The sequence below is a fragment of the Oryctolagus cuniculus genome, chromosome 1, assembly GCF_964237555.1.
Source record: "Oryctolagus cuniculus chromosome 1, mOryCun1.1, whole genome shotgun sequence".
NCBI classification, from domain to species: domain Eukaryota; kingdom Metazoa; phylum Chordata; class Mammalia; order Lagomorpha; family Leporidae; genus Oryctolagus; species Oryctolagus cuniculus.
Window position 1 is genome coordinate 113,263,498 of NC_091432.1, and position 24,885 is coordinate 113,288,382.

General features: G+C 53.8%; 1 protein-coding gene across 4 annotated transcripts in view; it reads left to right on the forward strand.

Annotated features, from left to right (window-relative positions):
• GRIK4 (glutamate ionotropic receptor kainate type subunit 4) overlaps nt 1-24,885 on the forward strand; it is a 435,012-nt gene that overhangs the window by 259,939 nt on the left and 150,188 nt on the right. For 3 of the 4 annotated variants that reach the window (XM_051819416.2, XM_051819403.2, XM_051819410.2), the window contains 3 exons: nt 1,807-1,971; nt 15,946-16,043; nt 20,207-20,372. In XM_051819416.2, coding sequence (XP_051675376.1) covers nt 1,807-1,971; nt 15,946-16,043; nt 20,207-20,372 — 429 coding nt within the window. The remainder of the gene's footprint in view (nt 1-1,806; nt 1,972-15,945; nt 16,044-20,206; nt 20,373-24,885) is intronic. The other variant, XM_051819421.2, reaches the window with a different exon arrangement.

The window sequence follows — 24,885 nt, forward strand, 5'->3', positions numbered from 1 at the left end:
GTCCTGCTTCCCTTGGCAGGAGGTATGAGGGAGCCCAGACTCTCCATTCACACCTGTGGCGTCCTTTGGCCACCTTAGGTGTGCATGGACTTTGCTGTTGCATTTACTTCATCATCTATGACTTGGGATGCTGTTGGGTTGCCCTGGCATGCATGGCCAGCCTGAGAATGAAATTTAACATTTGTTTATTGCCCAATAAGACTATGTTTCTAAGTAAATCCCCAAAATAGGGGGGAAAAATCCTCTGCCGTATTCTGTGTCTTGGTTTCTGGTTTGTGAAATGGTGCTAATGAGGATTGGAGTCCTGTGCGTGGGACCCAGGCCTTTCTGTCCACCCCAGACAGAGTGAAGTGAATTCTGTTTGGCTTGATTCCCTGTCTTGTCATCAACCTCTGAAAGATAAGCTTCATCTTTCTTTTTTTCCCTCTAATGGCTTTATTGAAATATAATTCACCTATCACATAATTCATTCACTGAAAGTATGCAATTCAGTGGTTTCAGTGTATTCTCAGAGTCGTCAACCATCACCATAATCCATTTTAGGACATTTTCACCCTGTCACAAATGAAGTGCCAAATGCATTCACAGGCACTCCTCATTTCTCCCCAGCTGCCCTCCGGCAGTCCTAGACAACCACTAACCTACTTTCTGTCTCTATACAGTCACCTGTTCTGGAGAGTTCGTAGAAATGGCATCATCCAGCATGTGATCTTCTGTGTCTGGCTTCTTTCACTTAGCATGTTTTCAAGGTCCACCCATGCACCTGTCCTGTATTCCTGTGTTTGTCACTGAATGAAGTTCCATTGTATGGGTAGACCATATTTTATTTATCCATCAGTCAGTGGACATGTAGGTTGTTGCCGTTTTCTGGTAATTACAAATAATATTGCTAGGAATTTTTGTATGCAAGTTTTTGGATGGAGATTTTCATTTTTGTAACCTTCCCTCTCTAGAGAATTAAGGACCTCAGTACTAGATTGATTGAGTGCCTGCTGTGTCAAAGACACTTTGGTGACTACATACTGTCCCAGGTAATCCTCAGAATAACCCCAGGAGGAGGCTTTCTCCACTTCCTTACAAGTGGGGAACTGAGTGATGAAGGGTAGAACCAGCACTGGAAGCAGGGTCTCCGTGATGCTATAACCCTTACTCTTCGCAATGGGCGGCTCTCGGTGCTAGTCCGCTGCGGCCATCCACATTGATGAAGTCTGTGCCGGGCCATCTACCTACATTATCTTCTTGATCCTCACGAACATCGCTGTTCCTGCTGTTCAGTGAGGAAGAGAGGTTCTGAGAAAGCGTGTGGCTCCCCTGGTGACATGGCTCACTGGTGTCAGGTCCTGGGAGCCAGCACTCAGCATTTCTGCAGCTGCCCCTTCATGCCACACTCTGGCCTCCTGTAATGCCCTTTCACCTTGGGGAGAGTTCTTCACGTGCCCAGAATTCCAGTTCCAAAGGACGGCCGGTCTCCTTTCCTTTACACACGTGTGCCTGTCTGTGTGCATGTAGACGTGTGTCCGAGGGCATCATGGCCCCTGGGCTGAGGGACCTCACACAGACAAGAGCCTGCCAGGGCACCCCAGGGCTCCGGGCATGCACGTTCACACCGGAATGCCCTGCCCTGGCTACCCTGATCTCTGGAGAATGCAGAGAACCTGCTTTGGAGGCTCGTTCTGAGGCTGGCCGGGAGGATGGGGTCGGGCAGAGCTGCCTGGAAGAGGAAGGTGGCCACAAGGGAGGCTGGAGAAGGTGGGGTGACAGTGGCGGGTGAGTACCAACTGTCTCCCTGTGGTTGCCTGCCCACAGCTGCTATCTTGGACGACCCCATGGAGTGCAGCCGAGGGGAACGGCTGTCCATCACCCTGGCCAAGAACCGCATCAACCGCGCTCCTGAGAGGCTGGGCAAGGCCAAGGTCGAAGTGGACATCTTTGAGCTGCTCAGAGACAGCGAGTACGAGACTGCAGAAACCAGTACGTAGAAGGGGCAGCGGTGCCCTCTGCCTCCGTGGCTGGCAGAGGGTGAGCTGGCGGTGTGAGCCATGTCCATTGCTAGGCCTCTGATGGAGATATCCCCAGGGGCGGGGGAGAAAGTGCACCAGGAGCCCCCGAGGGCTCTCAGCCTGGATTAGTCTCAGGTTTTGTTGTGAGTCACGTGTGGAGTAGAGCTAAGACAAGAAATACGTTCATTCATTCATTGATCCACCCACTCATTCCTCCTTTCATATATCGATCCATTCACCTCCTGGACATTTTTTTTTTTTTTTTTTGACAGGCAGAGTGGACAGTGAGAGAGAGAGACAGAGAGAAAGGTCTTCCTTTGCCGTTGGTTCACCCTCCAATGGCCGCCGCGGCCGGCGCGCTGCGGCCGGCGCACCGCGCTGATCCGATGGCAGGAGCCAGGAGCCAGGTGCTTTTCCTGGTCTCCCATGTGGTGCAGGGCCCAAGCACCTGGGCCATCCTCCACTGCACTCCCTAGCCACAGCAGAGGGCTGGCCTGGAAGAGGGGCAACCGGGACAGAATCCGGCGCCCCGACCGGGACTAGAACCCGGTGTGCCGGCGCCGCTAGGCGGAGGATTAGCCTAGTGAGCCGCGGCGCCGGCCACCTCCTGGACATTTTGTGCACAAATCCCTGAATGAAATCCTGTGTATCATTAAGAAGAGAGGGCCAGCCCGGGGCAGCTTAGCCATCTCATGACTGACCGATTATCTTGCTTTCTCCTGCTGAAGACAATGTTGTGGGAGTGAATTGGGACTTGGGTTGGAGTTTGACCAATCACCACGGGAACCTTGGGCCTCAGTTTCTTCAGCTGTAAAATGGGAGTGCTAGGCTCTTTGCAAAGCTCACCAGTAGCGAAGATTTAAGTAACCGAAAATATAGGAAAATCATCTATGAATTGCAGTATTTTACAGAAATGCATAGGAGGGGGCCTTCAGAAAGTTCGTGGAAAACCATATTATGAAAAAGCTCCATGGAGTTCAAAAATTTTTGTACCAAAATCAGCTGATGTTTTAATTCCATTTTCCATGAACTTTTTGCAGTAGCCGTAGGAGAGGTGACTAAACTTGCTCCTGTGGAGCCCCTGCCACGCGCAGGGCACCACTGTTCATTCTCACAGCAGCCTGAGAGTTAACTGTTTTTGGTTCCACTTTGGAGAAGAAAAATGGAGGCTCGAAGACATTGAGTGCTTTGCCCGCCCACTGAGCCAGGCAGTGGCTGAGCCGGACCTGGGACCTGCGAGCCCAGAGCACATCGGCTACCCTTCTCCTGCCATCCCCTGGCAGGTTGCTGGTATTGCCTTGGCAACCTCGCTGGATTAGGCCCAGATTAGTGGGTCGGCAACTTCCCAGGAAAGAGCCCCTGGTGGAGGCCGTGGATCCTTAGCACCTGTGCCCTGAGACTTTGCCGAGTACCCCTCTCCTGTCTCCAATCCGTTTAGACCTTTAACAGTGCTCAATGGCCAAAACAGAAAAACAATTTGCTCACTGGAGTGTTTATGTCAGGCAGCTGGTGTTCCATTTGAGCATCTAGCAATGCCTGGGGTGTTAGGGGTGCAAGAGAAGAAAAACCTTTTACCCTGGCCCAGGCACTAGAGGTGGGACATTGAAAGGAGCCACACAGGCAAGAATGGAGGAAAGCCGTGGCTCCAGAGACTCATCAGAGTCATCCTCCCTCCCTCTCTCTCTCTCCCTCCCTCTCTCTCTCTCTCCCTCTTTCTCTCTCTCTCAGTGCTCTTGCAGTATTTTGCAGCATTGGATCCAAGCCCTCCCCCCTGCTAGTTTGGTTTCGCTGGCTTATTCATCATACACCTGTTCTCTAACGGCTCCCCAGGCCCAATTTATTCTCTTTGTTCACTCAGGAACCTTTATGGAGATTTTTCTCAATGTCAGGCACGACTTAGGCTCCCATGCGTTGGGAACAATCGGGAAGCAGGACAGACACAGTCCCTTGCCCTCAGGTGGCTTGCAGTCCCTTCAGAGTGCACCCCAGCCAGGCCCCTCAGTGCCCCTGCATTCCCAGGGTACGGGATCCGATTAGCCCGGCTAGTCTTGCTGCGTGGCCCGTCTGACAGGTTGCAGGTGTTGGCCAGATTGCTTAGTAACTGCCTTGGGGAGAGTGTCCACTCCTGGTCCGGCAGCTGTGACAGAAGGTGGCTCCTACTGCACGGACAGGAGGATCTCTGGGCTCCGAGACCTCCAGGAGGGGGCATGGGAGACAAGCACCCACATGGTCATTCCTTCAGCATCTAGTCAATAAGTCTTCAGTGAGTGCCTATTCTACTTTATTCTAGGCAACGAGAATCTGGCATGAAACACACAAACATCCTGGCTGTTACAGAGGTTAATTTCTAATGCAGGGAAAGGAAGGTTCAGGTTTCCCAGGAGCTTCCAGAAGAAAGCAGAAGCGTCAGCAACGACTCCTTGTGAACCTCCTAATCCTGCCCAGGAGCGCTTCTTTGTCCCCAAGGACGGGTCTCAGACAAGGGCTCAGGTTGCTGGATGGTTCTGTCATCTGTGTTTGAGGAACCAGCTCCTCCTTCCTGTCTTGGGTTCTTGGGGCTGCCCTGGTAGAACGCAGAGCACAGATTTTCCCATTGTGGACAGCACCATGCACAGATGCAAATTTCCTCTGCCGGTGACCCCTCCGCCTGGCTTAGTCAAGTCAGTACGTCTTAAATATTAAACTCCGTGAATCAGGGGGATGAAGGAAATTGCTATCTTTATTCCACATTACAGAGCTTTGGGTATCTTTTCATGCCTTTCTTTTATTCGCCAAGTATTTTATTACCAAATGGCCCTCAGTTCAGCTTTTACAGCTTAGTGTGTTTGAGACACAATTAGCATTTGTTGGAAAAGAGGGCTTCTGGATCTTTCTACCCCAAAGGCCAGCGTGCTCCCCCACAACAGGTTTTAAACACCATCCAGGTAGTTCTTAGAGAGATTCCAGCCTGCTGTCTGCCTCCTTGAGGGGGCAGGTGGGTGATGGGTTGGTGGTGGTGGCTGAAGCAATGACTGGAAATCAGCACAGGTCCTGGGACAGGGGAGTGGGAATGAGGGTCCCATGGTGGAGGAAGGACAACAGCTGTGATCTGTGATCTCTACTTTGGGGAGACTGCAGTACAGAGGTACTTCAAAAAGTTTGTGGATAAAGGAATTAAGAGATAAGTTTATTATGGTGCAAAAAAGTTTTAAAATTCATGCACATGAGGGTTCTTCATAAAGTTCCAGGCCCCCCATGTGGGTGGCAGGAACCGAGTTACTTCAGCTGTCACCACTGCCTCCTGGGGTCTGCATTAGAGGAAGGAAGCTGGAGTCAGGAGACGGAGCTGAGAATCCAATCAGGTCTCCCGTGTGCATGAGCATCTCAGCCACTAGGCTAAATGCCCACTCCAATTCCCTTCTGCTGGTTTACTCCCCAAGTGCCCACAATGACTGGGGACGGGCCAAGCCACAGCCGGGAGCCGGGAACCCAATCCAGATCTCCCACGTAGGTGGCAGGGACCCCGCTGCTCTGAATCCCGGGGTCGGAGTCAGCAGGAGGCTGGAGTCAGGGCTGGAGGTGGGGATCAAACCCAGGCCCTCTGTTGTGGCATGCAGGCATCTGAGTCCCTCGGCTAAACACGCCTGCTCCTCATCTGTAGGTAACTCTACTGGTGAACACTGTCACTGCTATGTGACGCTCACCGCACACTGCGTTGTTTAGGGAGGCTGAGCATGAGCAGGACAGAGGCAGCGTCTGAAAGGATTCTGCTCTGCAGTTGGTTGAATCCGTGGAACCCACGCATCCGGAGGGCTGGCTGCATCCAGCATGCGGCAGCCTTGGCTTTTGTTGTTGGCTTTCGCCTCTCACCCTCCCCTGTCGGCAGCCTTCCTCCAGCCTCTCCCATCCTCCCCCTGTCTCCTGTGTTTTAAAGTTCAGCCATACCTCCATGTCAGTACCATCTCCAGGGCTCCTCTCAAGCGACCTGTTTGCTGTCAACTCCAACCCTAATTGGATAGTCCCCTTCCCTGCCTGGTTTTCTTGGCCTGATGCATCTGACAGCCTTGTGCTTTGGAGGCTGTGGTGGGCCGCCTCACGCCAACTGCCGCTCAGAGGCTCTGCTGTCTCTGGGCTAGTGGCCCAGGGCTAATCTCCACCATTAATTAAAAAACATGCAAGTGACTCTGGGGCCCCAGGCAGCTCCCCAAACCCCACCTATTCCAGGGTGTTGAAAGACACCCAGGTGACGGTGATGTTGGTTGGGAAGGGTAGAGGCTCTGATTGAGGCTGGGCTGATCCGATCCCACAGGTTGTGCAGTGGTGGGCGGGTTTCAAAGAGCTCTGTGCACACCTCCTCGGGGTTGGGAGAGTCTGCCTGGGGAGGCACCGGTTATTTCAGAACGAAGTGAGAAGAAGTCAGAGTCCAGAGGTCAGTCCCCCTCCACTGATGGTTGAGAGTGACGACTGCAGGTGGAAAACATCACACGGAGCATTAATTAGCAGCCAGCCTGGGCACTGGCAAGATGCAAGGAGAAATTGCCCTCTGTTCTAGATGGCTCAGGAAGCCAGATTCTCACGTAGGGCTTTATTCAAAGTGGAGGTGGCCGGTGCAGCATCCTGCAGTCCACATCGACCTCCCCTCCCTCTGCCCTTTCACCATTTCCGCCTGAGGCTTCCTGGTGTTTGACATCCCCACTCCCTCTCTGCAGCCCACGGATCTGAAATCAAAGGAATGGACAGCCCCTGTGGGGTCACCTCCCTCCTGCCCGGCCGGCCCCTCCCTCTCCGCTTCTGTATCTTATCTCCATCTCAGCCTTTCCTTTGCAGGGAGCTCCCACAAGGCATCGCGGTCCTCTGTTCCCATAGATCAGTGTGTCCCCTGCGGCCGATGTATTAGAGCTTAACTAAGTGCCCACCCCTTTGCCACGCAAACACCCCGAGGCACTGGCCCTGCTGCTGCCAGAGCCAGTCTGAGGTTCAGTTTCCTGCAGAGCTAGAGGCGGGGAGGGGGGAGCTCCCTGCGAGCCCCTCACCTGTGCCTCGGTTCGTCTCTGCGAGGCCGTGCATGCTATCAGCTGTTCACACTTGTTTCCCCTTGAAACCCAGGTGCGCGCTGGTTATCGGAGCCTCGTGCAGCTGCAGCGCACCTCTGCGGGGCTGCTCCTCCTGCGCAGGCTTCCGAGCCTCTCGCAGGCTCCGTGGGCATGACCTCGGCGATTTGGAGCCGCCTCTAATAAGTGAGGTCGGCATCCCTCTGTCAGTTCAATAGAATGAATCGAAGTCAGCATAAGGAAAAAAAAAAAAAAAAAAAGAACTCACCGGAAGAGACAGGCACACAAATAGTGATGAGTCATCCAGCACAGTTCCTGGCTGTCCTCCTCTGAGTTTCCCATGTCACGGATGCCCACTGGGGACTCAGAACCGCAGTGGATCACGGTGCTTAGAAGTCATCTGGGGCCAGCACCGTGGCTCACTAGGCTAATCCTCCGCCTTGCGGCGCCGGCACACCAGGTTCTAGTCCCAGTCAGGGTGCCGGATTCTGTCCCGGTTGCCCCTCTTCCAGGCCAGCTCTCTGTTGTGGCCAGGGAGTGCAGTGGAGGATGGCCCAAGTGCTTGGGCCCTGCACCCCATGGGAGACCAGGAGAAGCACCTGGCTCCTGGCTCCTGCCATCGGATCAGCGTGGTGCACCGGCCGCAGCACACCGGCCGCGGCGGCCATTGGAGGGTGAACCAACAGCAAAAGGAAGACCTTTCTCTCTGTCTCTCTCACTGTCCACTCTGCCTGTCAAAAAAATTAAAAAAAAAAAAAAAAGAAGTCATCCGGGCCTGTGTTGTGTAGATGGGGCCACTGAGGCCGTTGCTGATTTCCAGGAAGATGTTAAGATCTGCACATCTGCACATCTACAGAACTCCTAGGTGACTCTCCTGAGGGCAAGCCAGGGAGTGGCTCAGACAGCACAGCAGGAGGTCAGGACTAGGACATGAAGAGTGGGTGTTTGGCACGGTGATAGGGACACTGCTTGGGACACCTTTGTCCCATAGTGAAGTGCCTGGGTTTGAGACCCTGCTCTGCTTCCATTCCAGCTTCCTACGGATGCAGATCCTTGGAATTAGCAGGTGATGGTCAAGTGCTTGGTCCCTGTGGGAGATGTGGATTGGATTCCTGGCTTCAGCCTGGCCCAGCCCTGGCCTTTGGGGCCATTTGGGGAGTGAACCAATGGACGGAAAATCTCTCTCTCTCTCATTCTCTGTTGCTCTGCCTTTGAAATAAATAAATCTTTAAAACGATAAAATGAAAGCAGAGGTCCTGTGGGAGCAGGGGAGGGGCCGGGTCAGAGAGCCAGTGTGGTCTGGTGCTTGGATTGTATGCATCAGGATTCTAGTCCCGGTTCTGCCAGCACCTTGGGCTCATGTCCTGTGCATCTGTCAAATGGGAATGGTGTTCTCAGTTCCTGAGGTTTTTGTGAGGATCATGTGAGATGATGCAAGTAAGACTTAGCACAGTGTGGGGCCTGGTGCAAATGTGCAGCACGTTTTGCCCGATAGTATGAGTCGTAGGATTATGTAGCAGTCCTCCCTCTCAGGGTCGCTGTAAGGACACAGGTGGTAGTATGGCCAGCAGCTGGGGGCCTGGTACCTGAACAGCCCGGTGTATGGTGTTGCTACTCACACAGCAGTCTGGGGCCAGCTGAGGACTCTCCCACTGGGCCACTGACATTCTCCACTACCTAGGGAACCCCGACCAGGCAGACCCCAGCCATCAAAGGGTGTGAGGGTGCAGAGACCTGTCACTCCTGCCCCTGCATATGCCTCTCCTTGGCTCCGGGACCAGTAAGACCAATCCTCAGAAGCCACTGTCCACTCATGGAGATTTTAGAAGGGAACATGTTCCAGAAAGCTTTGACCTAGGAGAGGAGCATGGAAGGAGGCCATTGCTCACCTTGCCCCGGGATGGCGAGGGCTTTGCATTGTGTGCGGTGTGCGGCATAAACAGGCACACGGAGAGACCCTGAATTCCACTCGCTCAGCCTTCCACACCATGAAGTGTCTTCTTGTGGAGGACTCTGGGTTCTCCCAGCTCTCTCTGCGCCTCATCTCTGTCTGCCCTGGAAGGCTGTGATTGTTTACATTTAAAAACAAAATTCTTCCATGAGAATTGGAAGGAGTTGGGTGCGGGGATGGTGTAATTGAATCCTGAAGTTTCAGGGAGTGGCCCACGTGTGCCACAGCATGTCAGTGAGGAGGGCCTAAGGGGTTGGCCCTTCCCTGGGGGGCGCTGAAGTCCTTATCACCTACAGTTCACCCAGTTGGGCCAGCCGCTTCCCAGCAAGCCCCTTCCCTCCTGCACTCTTCCTTGTCCAAGGGGTGAGAGCGTCCTGGGTCGTCTCAAGAAAGGAGTGAGTGTCCGTGAGCCTCTCCAGCCAGCCCAGGTTTCCAAGGGAACTCCAAATTCAGGCCAAAGCTGGCAATTTGGAGGGGAAGGAGTCCCTCCGTGGTTTCACAACACCCTATGGCGGTCTTTTATGCCAGCAGCTGCTCTGCTGGCTGGAAAACTTAGTTGCCATGGCGATGTCACTCCTGCCTCCATGCTTCCTCTCTTCTCTGCTCCCTGCGACGCAGAGGTCAAGCGGATTTCCCTCCCCTGCCGTGGCTCCCACAAACTTCTCTAGGTCCTCACATGGATGGCCTTGGCCTGCGGAATCGGGATCCCGGGGTTCCAGCTGAGAGCCTTTTGTAGATGATTTCCATTTCTACCGAGCAGGGCATCCTTCACAGAGAACCAATTCCCAGGTCCAGGCAGTCCCCAGGCCATGACTGCTGGTGAGACGATCATTCAGTTTCAGTGGACTCATTTGGATCATTTCCATTCAGTTGAGTAACCATCTGTTGAGCAGTGCCTTTTGCCAGGACTGAGTAGATGTGACCCTGGCGCTGGAGGAGCGTACGATCCCGTGAGAGAGCTGGACACGTGGACAGGTGTGAGTGAGAGCTCTCAGAACAGCAGGCACAGGCCCACCAACCCTTGGGGCCAGATGTGTTTTGACTTGAGAACGTTTGAGACGTTGACAGGTCATGTGGTGCATACACCACGCATTAAGTAACATGGCCAGTAACATCTCACCCTCGAGATCTGCGCTTACACTGGGACATGCATGCTTTGCCAAGAGCTCCCTGTCCGCCCACTTAGATCAGATCTCGGCACCAAATCAGTCTGATGAAAGACGTCCAGTTTCAGAGCGTCTTGGATTTGGAAATGCAAGGAGGGATTGTGGCCCTCTTTTGGGATGTCTTCAGGAGAAACTTCTCTTTGTGGAGGCTCAATGTTGTGAGCCTGCCTGGGTCAGAAGCTGGCTGGGAATTCAGAGAATAGGAGAGGTGCCCCGACTCCTAAAGGTGGCTGACTCAGAGCCACAGTGTGACACGATGACAGGGAGGGAGGCCGTCGTACCTGGGGGCAAGCTCTGAGCTGGGCACTGCAGGCTTGGTAGGAGTCTGTCAGGCCGAAGGGACAGAGAAGGCCTTGATGGTGATACCCTGAAGACACTAGTAGCCTTTGTTTAAAAAAAAAAGTCCTTCAGTGGAAAAGATAAAGTATCTAGGATGGCCAAGGAAACCAATTATATGGAATGCAGTTAAAATAGTGTAATAGTGGCTCCGGAATAGATGCACTTTTTTATTAATGTGTTAAATGGCCAAGCCCAGCATTGGCTCCAATTATTACAATAATTTTGAAGTGGCAGTGAATATCAGTGGTGTTTCATGATACCCACAGCACTGTAATGTGGTGTGAAATATTGGTGATTTTTTTCTGTTGGTGAGAGTCGCGGGTACTGTTAATACACCGTGGTTTGTTGCCTGCGCTCGAAATGGAAGGCGACGCTGCATTTCACTAGGGAGTTAGAGAAAATAATGATGGGATTTTTTCCCCCAAAAAATGTTCACAGACCTCTGACTTCCGCCCACGCATCCCAAGCAGCAGGTTAAGTATCTAGTCAGAGAGAACCGCTGGGGAACAGGTGCAGGTAGGAAAACAGACTGCGATCCAGGTGAGCCGGCAGGACTCGGTGGGAGTGTGGAGGGGGGAGCAGGACCCGGGAGAGGTCAGATCCTCCCGGCTTTCACTAGCTCATCAGAACACATTTCTCTATTATGGTGTTGTATTTTTCAATAATATGTTGTAAAAGGAATACACACTCATTATAGGAAATAGAGAAAGGAGAAAGGGAAGAGGATCACTCAGTGTTCGATGGCCGAAGCAGTCTCTGCGAACATCTCAGCTAATTGCCATCCCTGTGGGAGGCTGTGGGTAGGGACTGGTCCCTAGAGTCAAGGGTTGAGCAGTTGAATCTTCACTCTGCTGTTTTATTTTCCTCTCTTGTTTGTGTATCTGTAAAATGAGGATGACAGTAATAGTTCCTATTTTGTCAGGTGATTTTTAGAATTAAATAAGTCAATTCCTGTAAATGCTTCCAGTGGGCCTTAATTAGCACTCAATAAATGTTGGCTTTAATAACATCTTCTTGAAGCCATCCCTCAACGCATAACTAGTCCTTGTATTCGCTTAGTTGTAGCCTTCATATGCATATAATTTTATATCCTGCTTCTTTCTCTTAATACTATTACATAAATATCTTTAGTACTATTATAAACTGTTCACGAGCATTTTAAACGCCTAAATAATATTCCATTTGAGCATATGACCAACACTTTATGTAACCATCCCCTCCTGATGAGACATTCAGTTGATTTCCAGGTCTCCGTGGAAGATGCTGAGCGGGCTCCGGTGACTGTTTACTGGGTGTGGGCTTCTGAGTCGGCCTGTGTGCCAGGTATTGACGATGCACAGGTCTGCAAGACAAGCTCGCTGCTTTGGAAGAGCAAGCTGTGTTTTAGGGCTGTCACTGGGAGAGTGGATTAGAAGTGGAAAACCCTGGAGCCAGAGAGATCCCTTAGAGGGCAGATCATAAACAGGGGCTGACTCAGAACAGCAGCAGTGGGAGTTTGGCGTCGGGGGTGGGGGTGGGAGGATTGGCAGCAGGGAGTGAGCAGGTCACATGGGTAGAATCTGGTGTGGGAGGTAATCAGAGTTAGTGGAGGAGGCAAAGAGGAGCCAAGAGTGCCTAGAGCTTTGAGCTCGAGGAGCCAGAAGGAGTAGGAGAGGACAGAGAGAGCTTCAATCTTGGTGCTGCCTGGGTCTCCAAGTGCAAGCTGAGTTCTAGCATACAGGTAGATCTTGAACCAGGTACTTCAATTGTCTTGTCTTTACTTTTTTTTTCTTAAGATTTATTTATTTGAAACTCAGAGTTACAGAGAGAGGGGGGGGGGTCTTCCATCTGCTTGTTTACTCCCTAGATGGCCAAACAGCCAGCACTGGGCCAGGCTGAAGCTTGAAGCCAGCAGCTTCTTCCGGGTCTCCTATGTGGGTGGCAGGGACCCAAACACTTGGGCTGTCTTGTGCTGCTTTTCCCAGGCCATTAGCAGAGAACTGAATCAAAAGTGGAGCCTACATGGGATGCCAGTATTACTAGTGGTGGCTTTATCTGAAATGCCACAATCCTGGCCCTTTAAATTTCCTTACCTTCAATTTCCCTGTCTGTAAAAGAGAGATACAAATTAATCTTCTTTATACAAGTGTGGAGATCAAATCAGACAGTGAAATATATGGGTGTCCTTCAAAAAGTTTGTGGAAAAATGGGGTTAAATGTTAACTTTATTCTGGTACAAAATGTTTTTTAAATTCATCCCTTTTTTAAGATTTATTTATTTATTTGAAAGACAGAGTCACAGAGAAGCTGAGGCAGAGACAGAGAGAGGTCTTTTATCTGCTGGTTCACTCCCTAAACGGCTGCAATGGCTGGAGCTGGACCAATCCAAAGCCAGGAGCCAGGAACTTCTTCCGGGTCTCCCATGTGTGTGCAGGGGCCCAAGGACTTTCCCAGACCATAGCAGAGAGCTGGATCAGAAGTGGAGCAGCCAGGACTTGAACCAGCACCTATATGAGATGCCAGCACTGCAGGCGTCAATTTTACCCACTATATCACAACACCAACCACTCTATGCCTAGTTTTTAATAATGCACATGTCCATGAACTTTCTGAGGACTCCTTATAGGCATGGGTTTCAACATTTTGGGCACTAACATAAACTTACCTTTATTCCATTTTCCACTAATTTTCTGAAGCCTGCCACCCCACCCCCCACCCCCCACCCCGTGTACAGCGAATGCAATGTGATGGAGATAAGAAGGGTTGTGTAGCATGTCAGGTGCCGGTATAAGCACTTGGTATGTCTTCAGTCACTGTAATTCTCACCACACCTACAAGAGAGGTCCTGTTAGTATCCCGGTGTTACGGGTAAGCTAACGAGGCCAAAGCAGTTCCGTCAATCGCTCAGGGTCTCACAGCTAGGAGGAGGGGACAGAATCTCCAGGAGCTGGGACTCGAACCCTGACAGTCTAGCTGCAGAGCCCGTGCTCCGCATGACTGCTTTTCTCAGCCATGTTGGCTCCGGATGCCAGAGGGGAGGCCCTACGGTGAGCTCCAGCAGGACACAGGCCAAAGTGTCGGATTGCCTGGGGAGAGTCGAGGCAAGAGTGAGTAAGGCCTGAGTGAAACCAGGGTTTAGTGACTGGAACAAGGAAGAAGATTGAACAAAAGGAAGAGAGAAAGACTGGTGGGGAGAGGTGCGCGAGAGCCAGGATTGGATGGTGCTGGGAAATCCAAAAGAGCAAGGCCAGCTTCAAGTGCTGCAGCAAAGTGACTGCTGACAGGTCACGGTGACCCATGAGGAAGCAGATGCAGTGCCTTGAGGCGGGCTGGCGGGGCCTCAAGGTAAGAGGTTGAGAGGAGTTGGGTGGAGGAGTGGCTATAGGGAGTTGTGCAGGCACATAGTGGATGTGAGGGAGCAGAGTGCACGCTGATGGGGTCAGGAGCCGTGACTCCAAATGCTGCGACCCAAGGTGAGTCACTGGACATCTCGAGGATGCTGGGTCCTTAGTGGTCAAATCAGGAGACCAGACCCCTCCCCGTCTCCTCCAGGCCGCTGTAGGGAATTGGTAGGATGATGGACTTATGGCCTCTCGCCGGCAGGAAGAGTCAGTGGGCTCACTCCTGTGGAAGTGGCTGGAACTTCCAAGAGGCTCTACAGAGGTCAAGTGCCCCGGTCATCACTACTTCTGCCACCAGGGATGGTTCTGACTCTCAGGATGATGCATCCCCTCAGGGAAACCTCTGCCCATGCCCCCCCAGTCAGCTGTGACTCGGGATGGTGTGGGATCCCTGCCCAAGCTCACGGAGCCATAGCTCCTATGGTGAATTCCAATTCTGGGTGCAGACGCTGAGGTTCTTCCCTCACTGGCTGTGCCCCTGCAGGCCATCGCTCCGCTGTGCTGGCCAATGGGTAGACTCTGCTCTGGAGAGAGTGGCAGACTCACCAAGAAACCGTGCGTCCATCCCTTATCTCTGTGTCCCGGCCTAATGGGAGTCAGGACTCACTGAATGTGGATGGAAGCTTTGGGTTTTGCAAGAGGAATGTGGTATCTTACAGCTCCTGCCTGTTCTGGGGGGTGGCTCCTGCTTCTGACATCACAGTGTGCATGATGGGAATTATCTAATGCTCTCTCTCCCTGGGGGTCCCCCGTTACCTCCTGCCCTTCTCTGCTTTCTCTGCTCAACACGGAGCACTTAACTCATTTAACTCATCCATCCTCTTCTCTGACCGCGGGGCTCATTCATCCACGCAGGAGCTGGATGGCTCCTCAGTGGGGGTTAGAGATGCAGGCGGCTCAGATCCTGCCCTAAGAGGTTTGAGGTCGAGTGAGAGGAGAACTCTAGACAACAGGCTGAAGCTGATACAGACACAGGGGTCTAAACCAGGGGCCTTGGGAGTCCCAGGCAGGGCTAATTCCACCTAAAATAAGCCAGGCACGTCTACAAGGGTAGCGAGTGAGTGTCCAGTGCCGTGAGGGGTGGGGTACGTTCCAGGCGGAGCAAGTGCGTGCTCACAGCATGCTGGCTGGGCAGGTCAGTACCTGACACAGCAAAGGAGTGTACCAGGGTCCAGGCAGGTGAGGCAGTGACCTACGAGTCCCCTCTGCCGCCCCCCTCCCATTTTCTATTTCCTTTTCTCTCTCATCTGCTCCCACTTTTAAAAATCTTGATTATTATTTTTAAAGTTTTCTTTTTTTCATTTTTATTTGAAAGGCAGACGTGACAGAGAGAGCTCTTCCATGCACTGGTTCGCTCCCTAAATGCCTGCAACAGCCAAGCCTGAACCTGGCCAGGAGCCAGGAATTCAATCCAAGTCTCCCACGTGGCTGGCAGGGACCCAAGCACTTGCGCCATCGCTGCTACCTCCCAGGGTGTGCATTAGCAGGAGGCTGAGCCGGGCATCAAACCCAGGCTGTCCGATATGGGTGCAGGCAACTTGACCACTGCACTGCGCTACCTGCCTCTCTCCTACAGACTTGGGCTGCGGCTGAATCCGCCTTCTTCCTCTCTGTGTCGTCCTCCGTCCCTCTGCCTATCTGCCTTCCCTCCTCCCAGACTCCTGTGACGTTTGGGTTGTACTAAAGGATTGTAGGCTGGGCGGCCGTTCTGTGTGCTGGGCCTTCTGCCCGGCACTGCAGGCCGGGCCAGGAGCTGGAACCCGCAGGTTGCCTCTGTCAGCCTCTGTCCTTGGTGACAGCCGGACGATTTATACACCCTGCTGCCCATGGCCATATGTTGTCATAACCTGGGTCATTTCCTCATTTACTACTCTCCATAAACTCCAATAAAACTGTCTTGGAGCCCAGCAGTCCAGGGGGAGAAGGAGGGACAGTGGGTTTGGAGGGTCGGCGAGGGGCTGGGGAACGGTTGGGCAGAAGGTGAGGGGCAGCCAGGGAGGAGTGGAGGGCTCAAGGCTGCTGCTCAGGCCCCACCTGATGAGTCCCTTGTTTTGTTTCCTGCCCCTGCCATGGCTGCAGTGTGTCAGATCCTCCCCAAGGGGGTGGTCGCTGTCCTGGGACCCTCGTCCAGCCCAGCCTCCAGTTCCATCATCAGCAACATCTGTGGGGAGAAGGAGGTGAGTGCTGGGCAGGGTTGGGGGGACACCTGTGGGGCAGGGCCTGTGCCTGGGCTGGAGACAGCCTTGGCTCCTAAGGACTGGAAGAGCCCATCAAACCTGGGTTGGTGTTACCAACAGCAGCGGCAGCACCTGTACAGATAAGAGGAGTGGGCCGTGGGTGAGCATTTTCTTCTGGTTTGTCTGGATGAAGGGGCCGCAGAGAAGCGGTGTGACAGCAGGATTCTCAAGCTAAACTCCCTGAGTCTCAGAATCCATGGTGGGGGCCCTGGTGGCCTCCTGGAGGTGGCGGTACAGGGAGGGCTGAAGTCCGAATGTCTATCCTCATAGAAGCCGCCCCATGGTGATCCATCTACACACTGGGGAAGAATGTCTTGGGGTTGGGGAGGCCTTAGTATGCTTCATTGCTAAGATAAGGTTTGAGAGCTTCTATCTGCTAAGTTCTCTGAGCAGAGATTTTGCTTGGCTTTCTTCCTCATTTGAAATTCCGGTGCAGGTGCAACCTGGAACTGGAGTCTCTGACCCCCGACTGTTGGGGCTATCATCTCTGGTTTCAGTTCCATAGGAAAAAATAGTGGCAGAGGACAAGTGTCAGAGTCACAGCCCTTCCGGCTCTGCCAGGTCACCCCTTCCTTCCCTGGAGGAGACAAACTCGGAACTTAGGGATTCTGTATGCTGCTGGGCTCTCTTCACCCTTACTGGAATGCAGCTACCCCTCCCCTTCAGACGTATCCTGGAGACAGTGGGAATGTCCCTAGCCCCTCTAGGCCCCAGCAGCTTCCTAGGGGACAGAGGCAGCTTGGTAGGGAGGGGCATGGGGTCAGGATCTAGAGAGAGGGTGAGGAAGAGGAGCAGGGGGAGGAAGCCTCCATGTGGCACCTGCCCTGGAGAGCTGCAGGCTCAGCCTTGCAGAAGCCCACTTAGGATCCCATGGAGCAGCCACTGTAGGACAAACTAGACGCCTCCTGAGCAAGCTACCCCTGCAGAGCAGGTGCCTCCGACAGACTTCTGCCTGCCCAGGCCCCCTTGGCAACTGATCCCGTGATACCCCTGCTATCTTTTATAGCCAGAGGCCTTGGTGAGTCCCTGAGGCTTTAGCAAAAATGTTAGTCTTCCCTGTTTCATGCATCCACCCTCAGAATTGTTACCCGCACGCTCAAGTGCCCTGCAGCCCTCGCCTGGGTGGGAGGTTGGTCCTGCTCCTCCTGGGGCTGGGCCGCTCCCCTGTAAGCTGAGCCCCTGGAGCCTCCCTGCCAGGTGCTGGGTCCACACTGTCAACTCCTCACCTCCTTCCCCCTCAGATGTCCTGAGAGGTCACTCAGCCCAAGCTACAAATCAGCTTGTGTCCTGCTGCGGTCCCTTCTAGCATCTCACTGGCCGCAGCCAAGAGGTTGGACCTCGTGTTTAAATCTTTCTTGCCGGGCTCCAAGAAACAGCTCAAATCTGCAGGAGGTCATGCTGCCAGCAGTGGCTGTCATCTTACTGAGTGGGTTTGCCAGGACTTCAGCTCCCCCGTTCCCTCTGCTGCTCTGCCCTGGGCTTGCTCGCTCTCGCTCTCTCTCTCTTCTCCCCATTACACTTTCTTTGCTATCCCTTACAATCCTGCCAATCCCCTCCCCCAAAACAGCCTCCTCCTGGCATTTGGTGGCTGATTCCTCTTGGCCCTGTTTGGCATTTCAGGCCAGATGCTGAGCCCCTGACCTGCAGCCGTCCCCTCCATTCCGCCACCCCCACCCCTGTGCCACCGCCCAGCCAGCCAGGGAGCAGCCACTTACCCCTCCTCTGTCTGGTCAGGTGCCTTCCACAGCAACCCTTCATCTCCGTTCAGATTATGCGTTGCTTTTAATATTTTATGAGGCTGAACTGCCTTCCACTGATTACCCCCAGCTCCAGGGAAAAGCAATGGAGTTCTCACAAGGAGTCCATCCCTTTAACTCTGAACATCTCCACAGCCCTTGTGGCTGCTGCTCTCTGCCTCACTGCCCTCCTCGTCCTGCTCACCTCTCCTTCTCCTCCCCGCACCTCTGAGATGACTTCCTGGGATGCATTTGCAATTGCAAATCGATTAGGGATTGATCTTCGTTTTGTCCTGAAGAGAGAATCAGCAGAATGGGGCTGGGCCATCCCTGCGCAGGCCCCCGCAGAGCAGTTGGCTGCTCCCAGCAGGCTTCAAGGTGATGATCATGCCAGAGGCTCCCCACCCACTGCCCTTATTGGGAGGCCCTCACCCCTCACCCCTGCACAGACAGCTCTAAGAGCTTTCTGGGAGCTCCCAATATTTGGGGAAAAAGGAAAAAGCACATTGCCTGAGCATTTACTATGTGTTAGGCACTAAGCTATCATGCCCTTCACACATGAGCTCTCCTGTATCCCCCCCAACCCCCATAGCTATAAAATGCACCTGTGGTTGTCTCCATTTGAGTGAACTTTAGACAGTTAAACCTCTTGCCGGTAAATCACATAGCAGAGCCTGGATGCAAACACAGCTCTGCAGATCCCCAAACCCATTTGACTTTGAACTTCATGGGACTTTCCCCATCCATATCTAGGACCTGGGTATCCCCAAGGGCCCCACACTGTCCTATTGGATTAGCTGCTGATTAAGTCCAGTAGGCTGGACCAGTGATACAGGCAGGACCTTGGTCAGAAATGCTGAAATGTCTAATCCAACCAGCCAGGCCATCCTGGCCCCCACTGAACCTCCCCCTTCCCAAGCCTTGGCCTTCATCTTGCTCCTTGGAAACCTCTTCCTTTGAAGGTGCTTTTGTTCTTCACTTTAGACAGATTGTGCGGGATGCAAAATAGAATCAGGAAAAGTGATCCCACATGAGACACATGGGGTCTGCTTTACTCTTTGGAGTCCTCTTTCGTAACTCACCAGGCTCTCTCCAGCTCTGCACTTTTCCATCTCTGCTGGGAAATGCCGGTCACTCTCCCCGTGATTGTAGGACTCATGCAATCAAAATTCAAGAACTGCCTCCCGAGTTTCTGCTAAGCCTCTACCTTCTTCCCACCCCAATCTTAGAGGAGCTCGGCTGTCTGGCGGTCTGTTCCCAGAAACTTAGAAAGGGCGAGGTGGGTAGCAGAATCCTACTGAGACATTCTCCGCATCTCCCCAGATTCCTGGCATCAGAACCTCAGGGCCAGGCCAGGCAAAGGAAACTTCTGTAACTATTTCTGAACGATCCATTCTAGAAGCCAACTGACTCACCCGTCAGGAAGCTCTTTCTGCGGTCTGTCCTGAGTCTCACTTGCTTGAACAGCAGTGCAGACCCATGCTCAGCTTCCCCTCTCCCAGCTCTGGATACCAGGGGATGAAGCAAGCAGAATAAAATCCAAGTGGATGGCAGCTTATTGTGCTGTAACGCGCCTGTTACCTACCTAGTAGCTTATGCTGCCAGTACAGCCAGGATCGCAGCCTGTTCATCGCTCTTCCTGGGAGAGGAGAGACAGCAGGCAGGGCTGTGCCTCCTGGAAATGCCAGTAATAGACACAGAAGGAAGCTGACACTGTCCTCGTGATGGCAAAGTGGATTTGTATTCACCCAGCTCCCTTCAGAGGCTCCCTAGACTGTTTCAGGGTCTGGGGTGCTTCCTCCCCTGGATGCATGTCTGCAGGGCACCCACCCCTGTCCCCTCCTCCCCTGGGCGTTCACCCAGGAAGTCTGCTGGGAGCTGCTTTATGCATCTGTGGGCTGGGCTAAGGGGCCTCCTCTCATTCCCCAAGGTACTGTTCTTCTCTTGTTCTGCCCTCTCTGCTCTCATTTATTAACCACACGTAAACTATCCTAGGGATTATGCCCACCAGGGCCAGTTGTCTCTGCCTAGCAGCCATCAGTCCCTCTGAGGATAAAGGCCTACTCTTAACCTTGCTGTGTCCCAATCTCCAGCCCCCAGTCCACAGTACATTGTCACAGGGCCTGACCAAGGGGTCATCCTGACCAGGGGACCCATCCTGGTCCTTCCTGGCTCACGGTTGTTAGGGATGCAATGGTGTCTTCCTCCCTTGGAGTATGAGGTCCCTACACTCTCTGTCTCCCACTGGTGTGTGGCACAGGGGTGGCATGAACACACCTGCCCCCTGCTGCCCGGGCTCAGTCTCAGCTCTTTCTTTCTTGCTCGTTCTGGATCCTTCTCGCTGCCCGTCGTTGCTCCTCCTGCCAGGTCCCTCATTTCAAAGTGGCCCCCGAAGAGTTCGTCAAGTTCCAGCTCCAGAGATTCACAACCTTGAACCTCCACCCCAGCAACACCGACATCAGTGTGGCTGTCGCTGGGATCCTGAACTTCTTCAACTGCACCACCGCCTGCCTCATCTGTGCCAAAGCAGAATGTAAGTCTCCCCAGGCTGGCTCCACCTCGGCCTCGTGTCTCCCTGGGCCCATGGCTGGGGCCACATCGGGAAGGGGGGCTTCCATAGATCACAGGGCTGATAACCAGCGGGTTTGGCCACTGCTATGTATCCTTGGATGCGTGTGTGTGTGTGTGTGTGTGTGTGTGAGAGAGAGAGAGAGAGAGAGAGACAGACAGACAGACAGACAGATCTAGGAGTGCCCTTTGCCAGGACTCCCTGGCGTGGGTAGAACAGACAGGAGCTGGGTTGCAGGGAGACTGGCCAGCTGCCAAGCCGTTTTGCATCTGCAAACTCAATCCCCACATTTTCAGCCTCATTGTTAAGGAGCTACAGAGAGAGAGGGAAAATATGAAATTGAATGCATTTGTACTTGATGAGTTGAAGAGCTTCTTTCCCCCGAAGAGCAGGTTTTGCTGATAGAACAAGGTCCAAGGTCAATTCCTGATAAACCATTTTTATTTTTATTTTTTGCAAATGCAGGTTTTAGAAATGTGTCTTCTCTGGCTCCCAGACAATTTGTGACACAAATGTAGTGTTTATGAGATTTAGCTAATTTCAGCCAGCACCTTCCAGCATCTGTGTGCTCCCGGTGGCAGCTGCGCACCCACATACAGCCAGGCAGGGGCCGGCCAGGGGCGCGCACCAAGGGTGAGTGCCTGCGCCCCAGGCATCTGTGTCCTGCACAGCTCCCCTGTGCAGGCCTTGGCCTGAGAGCCTGCCTTCCACCAGGGCTCCTCTGCAGAACCACCCTGTGTCCTGAAGTCCTTCCTCCATCCCGGAGTCCCCACAGCATCCAAAAGCAAAAGCCACCCCATGTCATGGTCAGACCCCCCTGCTCCACCCGGCCTTTGTACCCGACTGCCTCCACCCGTGCACTCCCTCATATGTCCCACACACGTCTGTTGAGCAAAATAACCGAGTCTCCGTTCCACAAGGCTGCTTCGTATGTACCTCAGGTGCTTGTTACCACCACCCGGGGGGTTTGGGGGGGATGGTGATCCCCCAGTTCACAGTTGAGGAAGGTGAGACTCGGGGAGGTGCAGTGACTTGCCGAGGGTCCCACGATGCCAGCCATGATGCCCAACCTCAAACACAGGTCTTCTCACTATAGGGCCAGAGCTCCTTCCAAAGCCCTGTGGCGAGGACAGAGAAGAAATGTCCCCAGCCACCAATTTGAGAAGGCACAGAGTTTGTACTGTGTGTCCAGTGTGCCAGGAGCCCCAAACCACAGGGCTGCTAGAGCTGGGCAGGGCTGCGAGTGGATCTCAGAGGATGAGAAAGATTTAAGTTAAGGAACATAGAGATGAGGCCTATCAGATGCGGAGGAGAGCGGGAAACAGGAGTCCTGACGCCGTGCCGACCAAGGGGTCTGTTGGAGCTTCGATAGTGGTTAAAGATGGGAAGAGGGGCTGGGGAGGGGGCGGGTGCACCTGAGCGGCAGGGGAAGGGGCATGGACTTGGTCCTGCATCCACCCGGGGCTCTTGAAGCTCTGTCCCCTGACGACTGTCCTCAGAGCAAAGTGAGTTCTAAGCGTGGGTGTGCCCTTGGCGCAGGGTTCTACTGGTTTGGGGTACAGAGAAATGGCATGGGTGTTGGAGAACTAAAATGAGATCTAAGGCGCTGGGGACCCTCCGCCTTGGAGAAAGCTGGCTCCAAGCCTTCTTCAGCAGGAAGGCCTGAGAGGGACCAGAGGGTGGGTCTTCGTGAGAGCGCACTGGTCCCTGACAGCCAATCAGGTGTTTGGTGAGCATCTCCTGCCTGCTCGGCTCTGTGTCGGGCTCCGTGTGAGATGGGAGGGAGGAACATGCAGGCTGTGTTCTCAAAGACGGAGCAGCAGGGCTTGTGTGCACACGATGCAGTTAGGATGGTAAATGGACACATCTGCCCTCTCAGGGCCATGCTGCACTGGGGTTCTCAGGCAGGGCTCCACGAGGGTCTGACCCCCTCCTTTACAGAGGGAGAAACTGAGGCCTGTGATCAGTGAACGGCAGAGCTGGGATCTGAACCCGGGTTCTCCAGCTCGTAGTCCCCTGGATTCTCCCCTGACTCTGCTGCTTCTCAGACCAGGTTCCCTGGAGCTCTGTTGACCAACGCAGCAGGCACAAAGCCCCTGCTGACATTGAAATCTGAATTCATGGAAAGGAAATACCACTTCCAGTGCAGTTCCTCCATCTCCCCAGCTGCAGTTCAAGTGCCCCGTAGCCGCGGGTGGCTGGAGGCCGCCCCGGTGAGCAGCACATTGCATCTCTGCAGAAAGTTCTCCGGGACGGTGCTGCTCTGGCGCTGATGCGTGTGGACAGAGCTCCACGCACGAGGCGTGTTTGCATGCCCTTTGTTCTGTTTCCCCGTGGATGCTCTCAGTACACATTCGCATGGACCGGACAAATATTTACCCGATTGTCTTCCAAATAGGTTTGAGGAGGGGCCCCCAAATGGTGCCAGCGGTCAACAGGGGGCTCGTATTTTGTGGAACTTGGTGGGAAACACCACTTTCTACCAGGCAGCCGGCTTCCTGTGGCATCCTCACGCCACTGAATGGCGTGACAGGACCAGGGACTGTCCCCTGGAACTGACTGCCACAAGTCCACTCAGGCAGGACTAAGCTGGCCCACCCCCCATACACAGGGGCGTGTCAAGAGGAGGAGGACAAGCCATGACTATCTCTAATCAGAGATGGTCCTGCAGTATCTCACCAACCTGACAGGAACCTTCTTTCTTGTATCTAACCGCCATCCCTCTTGCTTCTTGGCTGTGCCCTGTTTCTTCTGCCTCCACTCTTACTAGGCTTTGAGAAATAAGTTGCTGTGGCATTTGTTAGGCACCTACTGTGCGCCAAGCACTGTGCTAGATTTGTTGCCTCCCTGCCCAGGGCTCTTTCCATTAGAAGTCTGACATTCTTTGACATTCAGACTGCTCCTTGCAGATGGCAAAGCACTGCCACTTATGTTTTCCCATTTTGCCTTCCTCCTCCCCAGTCATTCGAGGGCTGAGAAAGCCGTCTTGGAGCTGTTCAGGGACTTCAGGGCATACAGCTGGTCCTTGGCAAAGCCAGGTTCTCTGACTTTCAAGCTAGGGCTTCCCCCTGCCGGCCTCTCCCACGTCCTGAGCTGCACACACCCAGCTGCAAGCGGCAGCCCCAGAGCGGGCTGTGCTTGTCGGGGACGGTGTGCTTTGAAGGGCAGTGCCGCTCTGGAGCAGGGTCCCCGCGTTCCCTTGAGCAGGGGAGCGGGGTGACTGAGCACAGACCCCATCCTGGAGGAGATGAGGATGTCCAGGCACAGGAGATGCCAGGCCACACAGCCCCCCCCCACCCGGGGCACTCACAGACACACCGTGTCCTTTATGCAGGATGCCTCTGTCCAGGGTGCTGAGGGACCTTGGCCCCACCCACCAGGGCTGGGAGAAGGAAGGTGGGGCAGAGCAGAGGAGGTTCAGGGACAGAGAATATTGAAATCTAATCAAAGGGTCAGAGCAGAGTGCTGGATGGCAGCACCACTCAGCACCCCGAAGGAGACCCTCTTCCATCCCCCTCTCCAGCCCCAGAGACGCAGCACGCACCGTTAGCAGCAGGGGTCTAATTCTGTTTTCCAGGCATCACGATGAGGCGTGACGGAGAGCGTTCCACAGGGAATCCCGCCACTTATCCTCCTGCTCCCCAAAGTAGATTTTTAATAAGCAGGTTTTGGACCGAGCAGAGATACGGTGTGGATTACATTCTTTTTCTTTAACAGGGAGAAAGTCAGAACACCCACAAGTGGCCCCTGTGTGCCATCCTCGGGGAGCCCGAGGAAGTCGGCTCTTTGGAGGCTCCCAAGGCCTGTTGTTCAGATCCCCCACCCTGCCCCAGAGCTGGCTGCTGACCTCTCAGTGTGGTCCCAGCACAGCAGGTGTGGTGTGGCAGGCAGCTCCCTGCTAGCTCTCTCGCTTCTCTCTCTCTAATGCTTACTTTGGTGGGTTTTTTCTAAGTAATTTAATAACCTTTTTAGGCTGCAAGTCCTGCTCCATCTACCCTTTCTTTGCCATATGTGTGATCTTGGGAAAAAGATTCTCCCCCCACCCCCAGCCTCTGTTGTCTCATCTATGAAATGGGAATGACAATGCTTCCCTCCCAGTATGGCATCAAGCAGGGGACATCAAACAGGACGAGATATACAGATGAGACCACGGTGACCATGGCCAGGAAAGGCTGGGCACACCAGGGGTTTCCCTTCTTCCCTTTCCTGGGGCCCCACCTGGGCGTGGCCCCACCTGGAGCAAGAGTGAGTGGCGGTCCGGCTCCGCCCTCCCGTGTCCACTAACCGTGGCTCCTGTTGTTGGAGAGGTGTGGGCTTTGACCAGCGCCTCTGGCTCCCAGTGAGGAAATGATTTCCGGAAGCAAGGCAGGATGGTGGAGTTAGACGAGATCCGTCTTTGGAGCCACACCGCCCTGCCTGCACCCCTGCTCAGGAGCTATGTGCCACTGGGCCTACATTCCGTCCTGTGTGATATGGG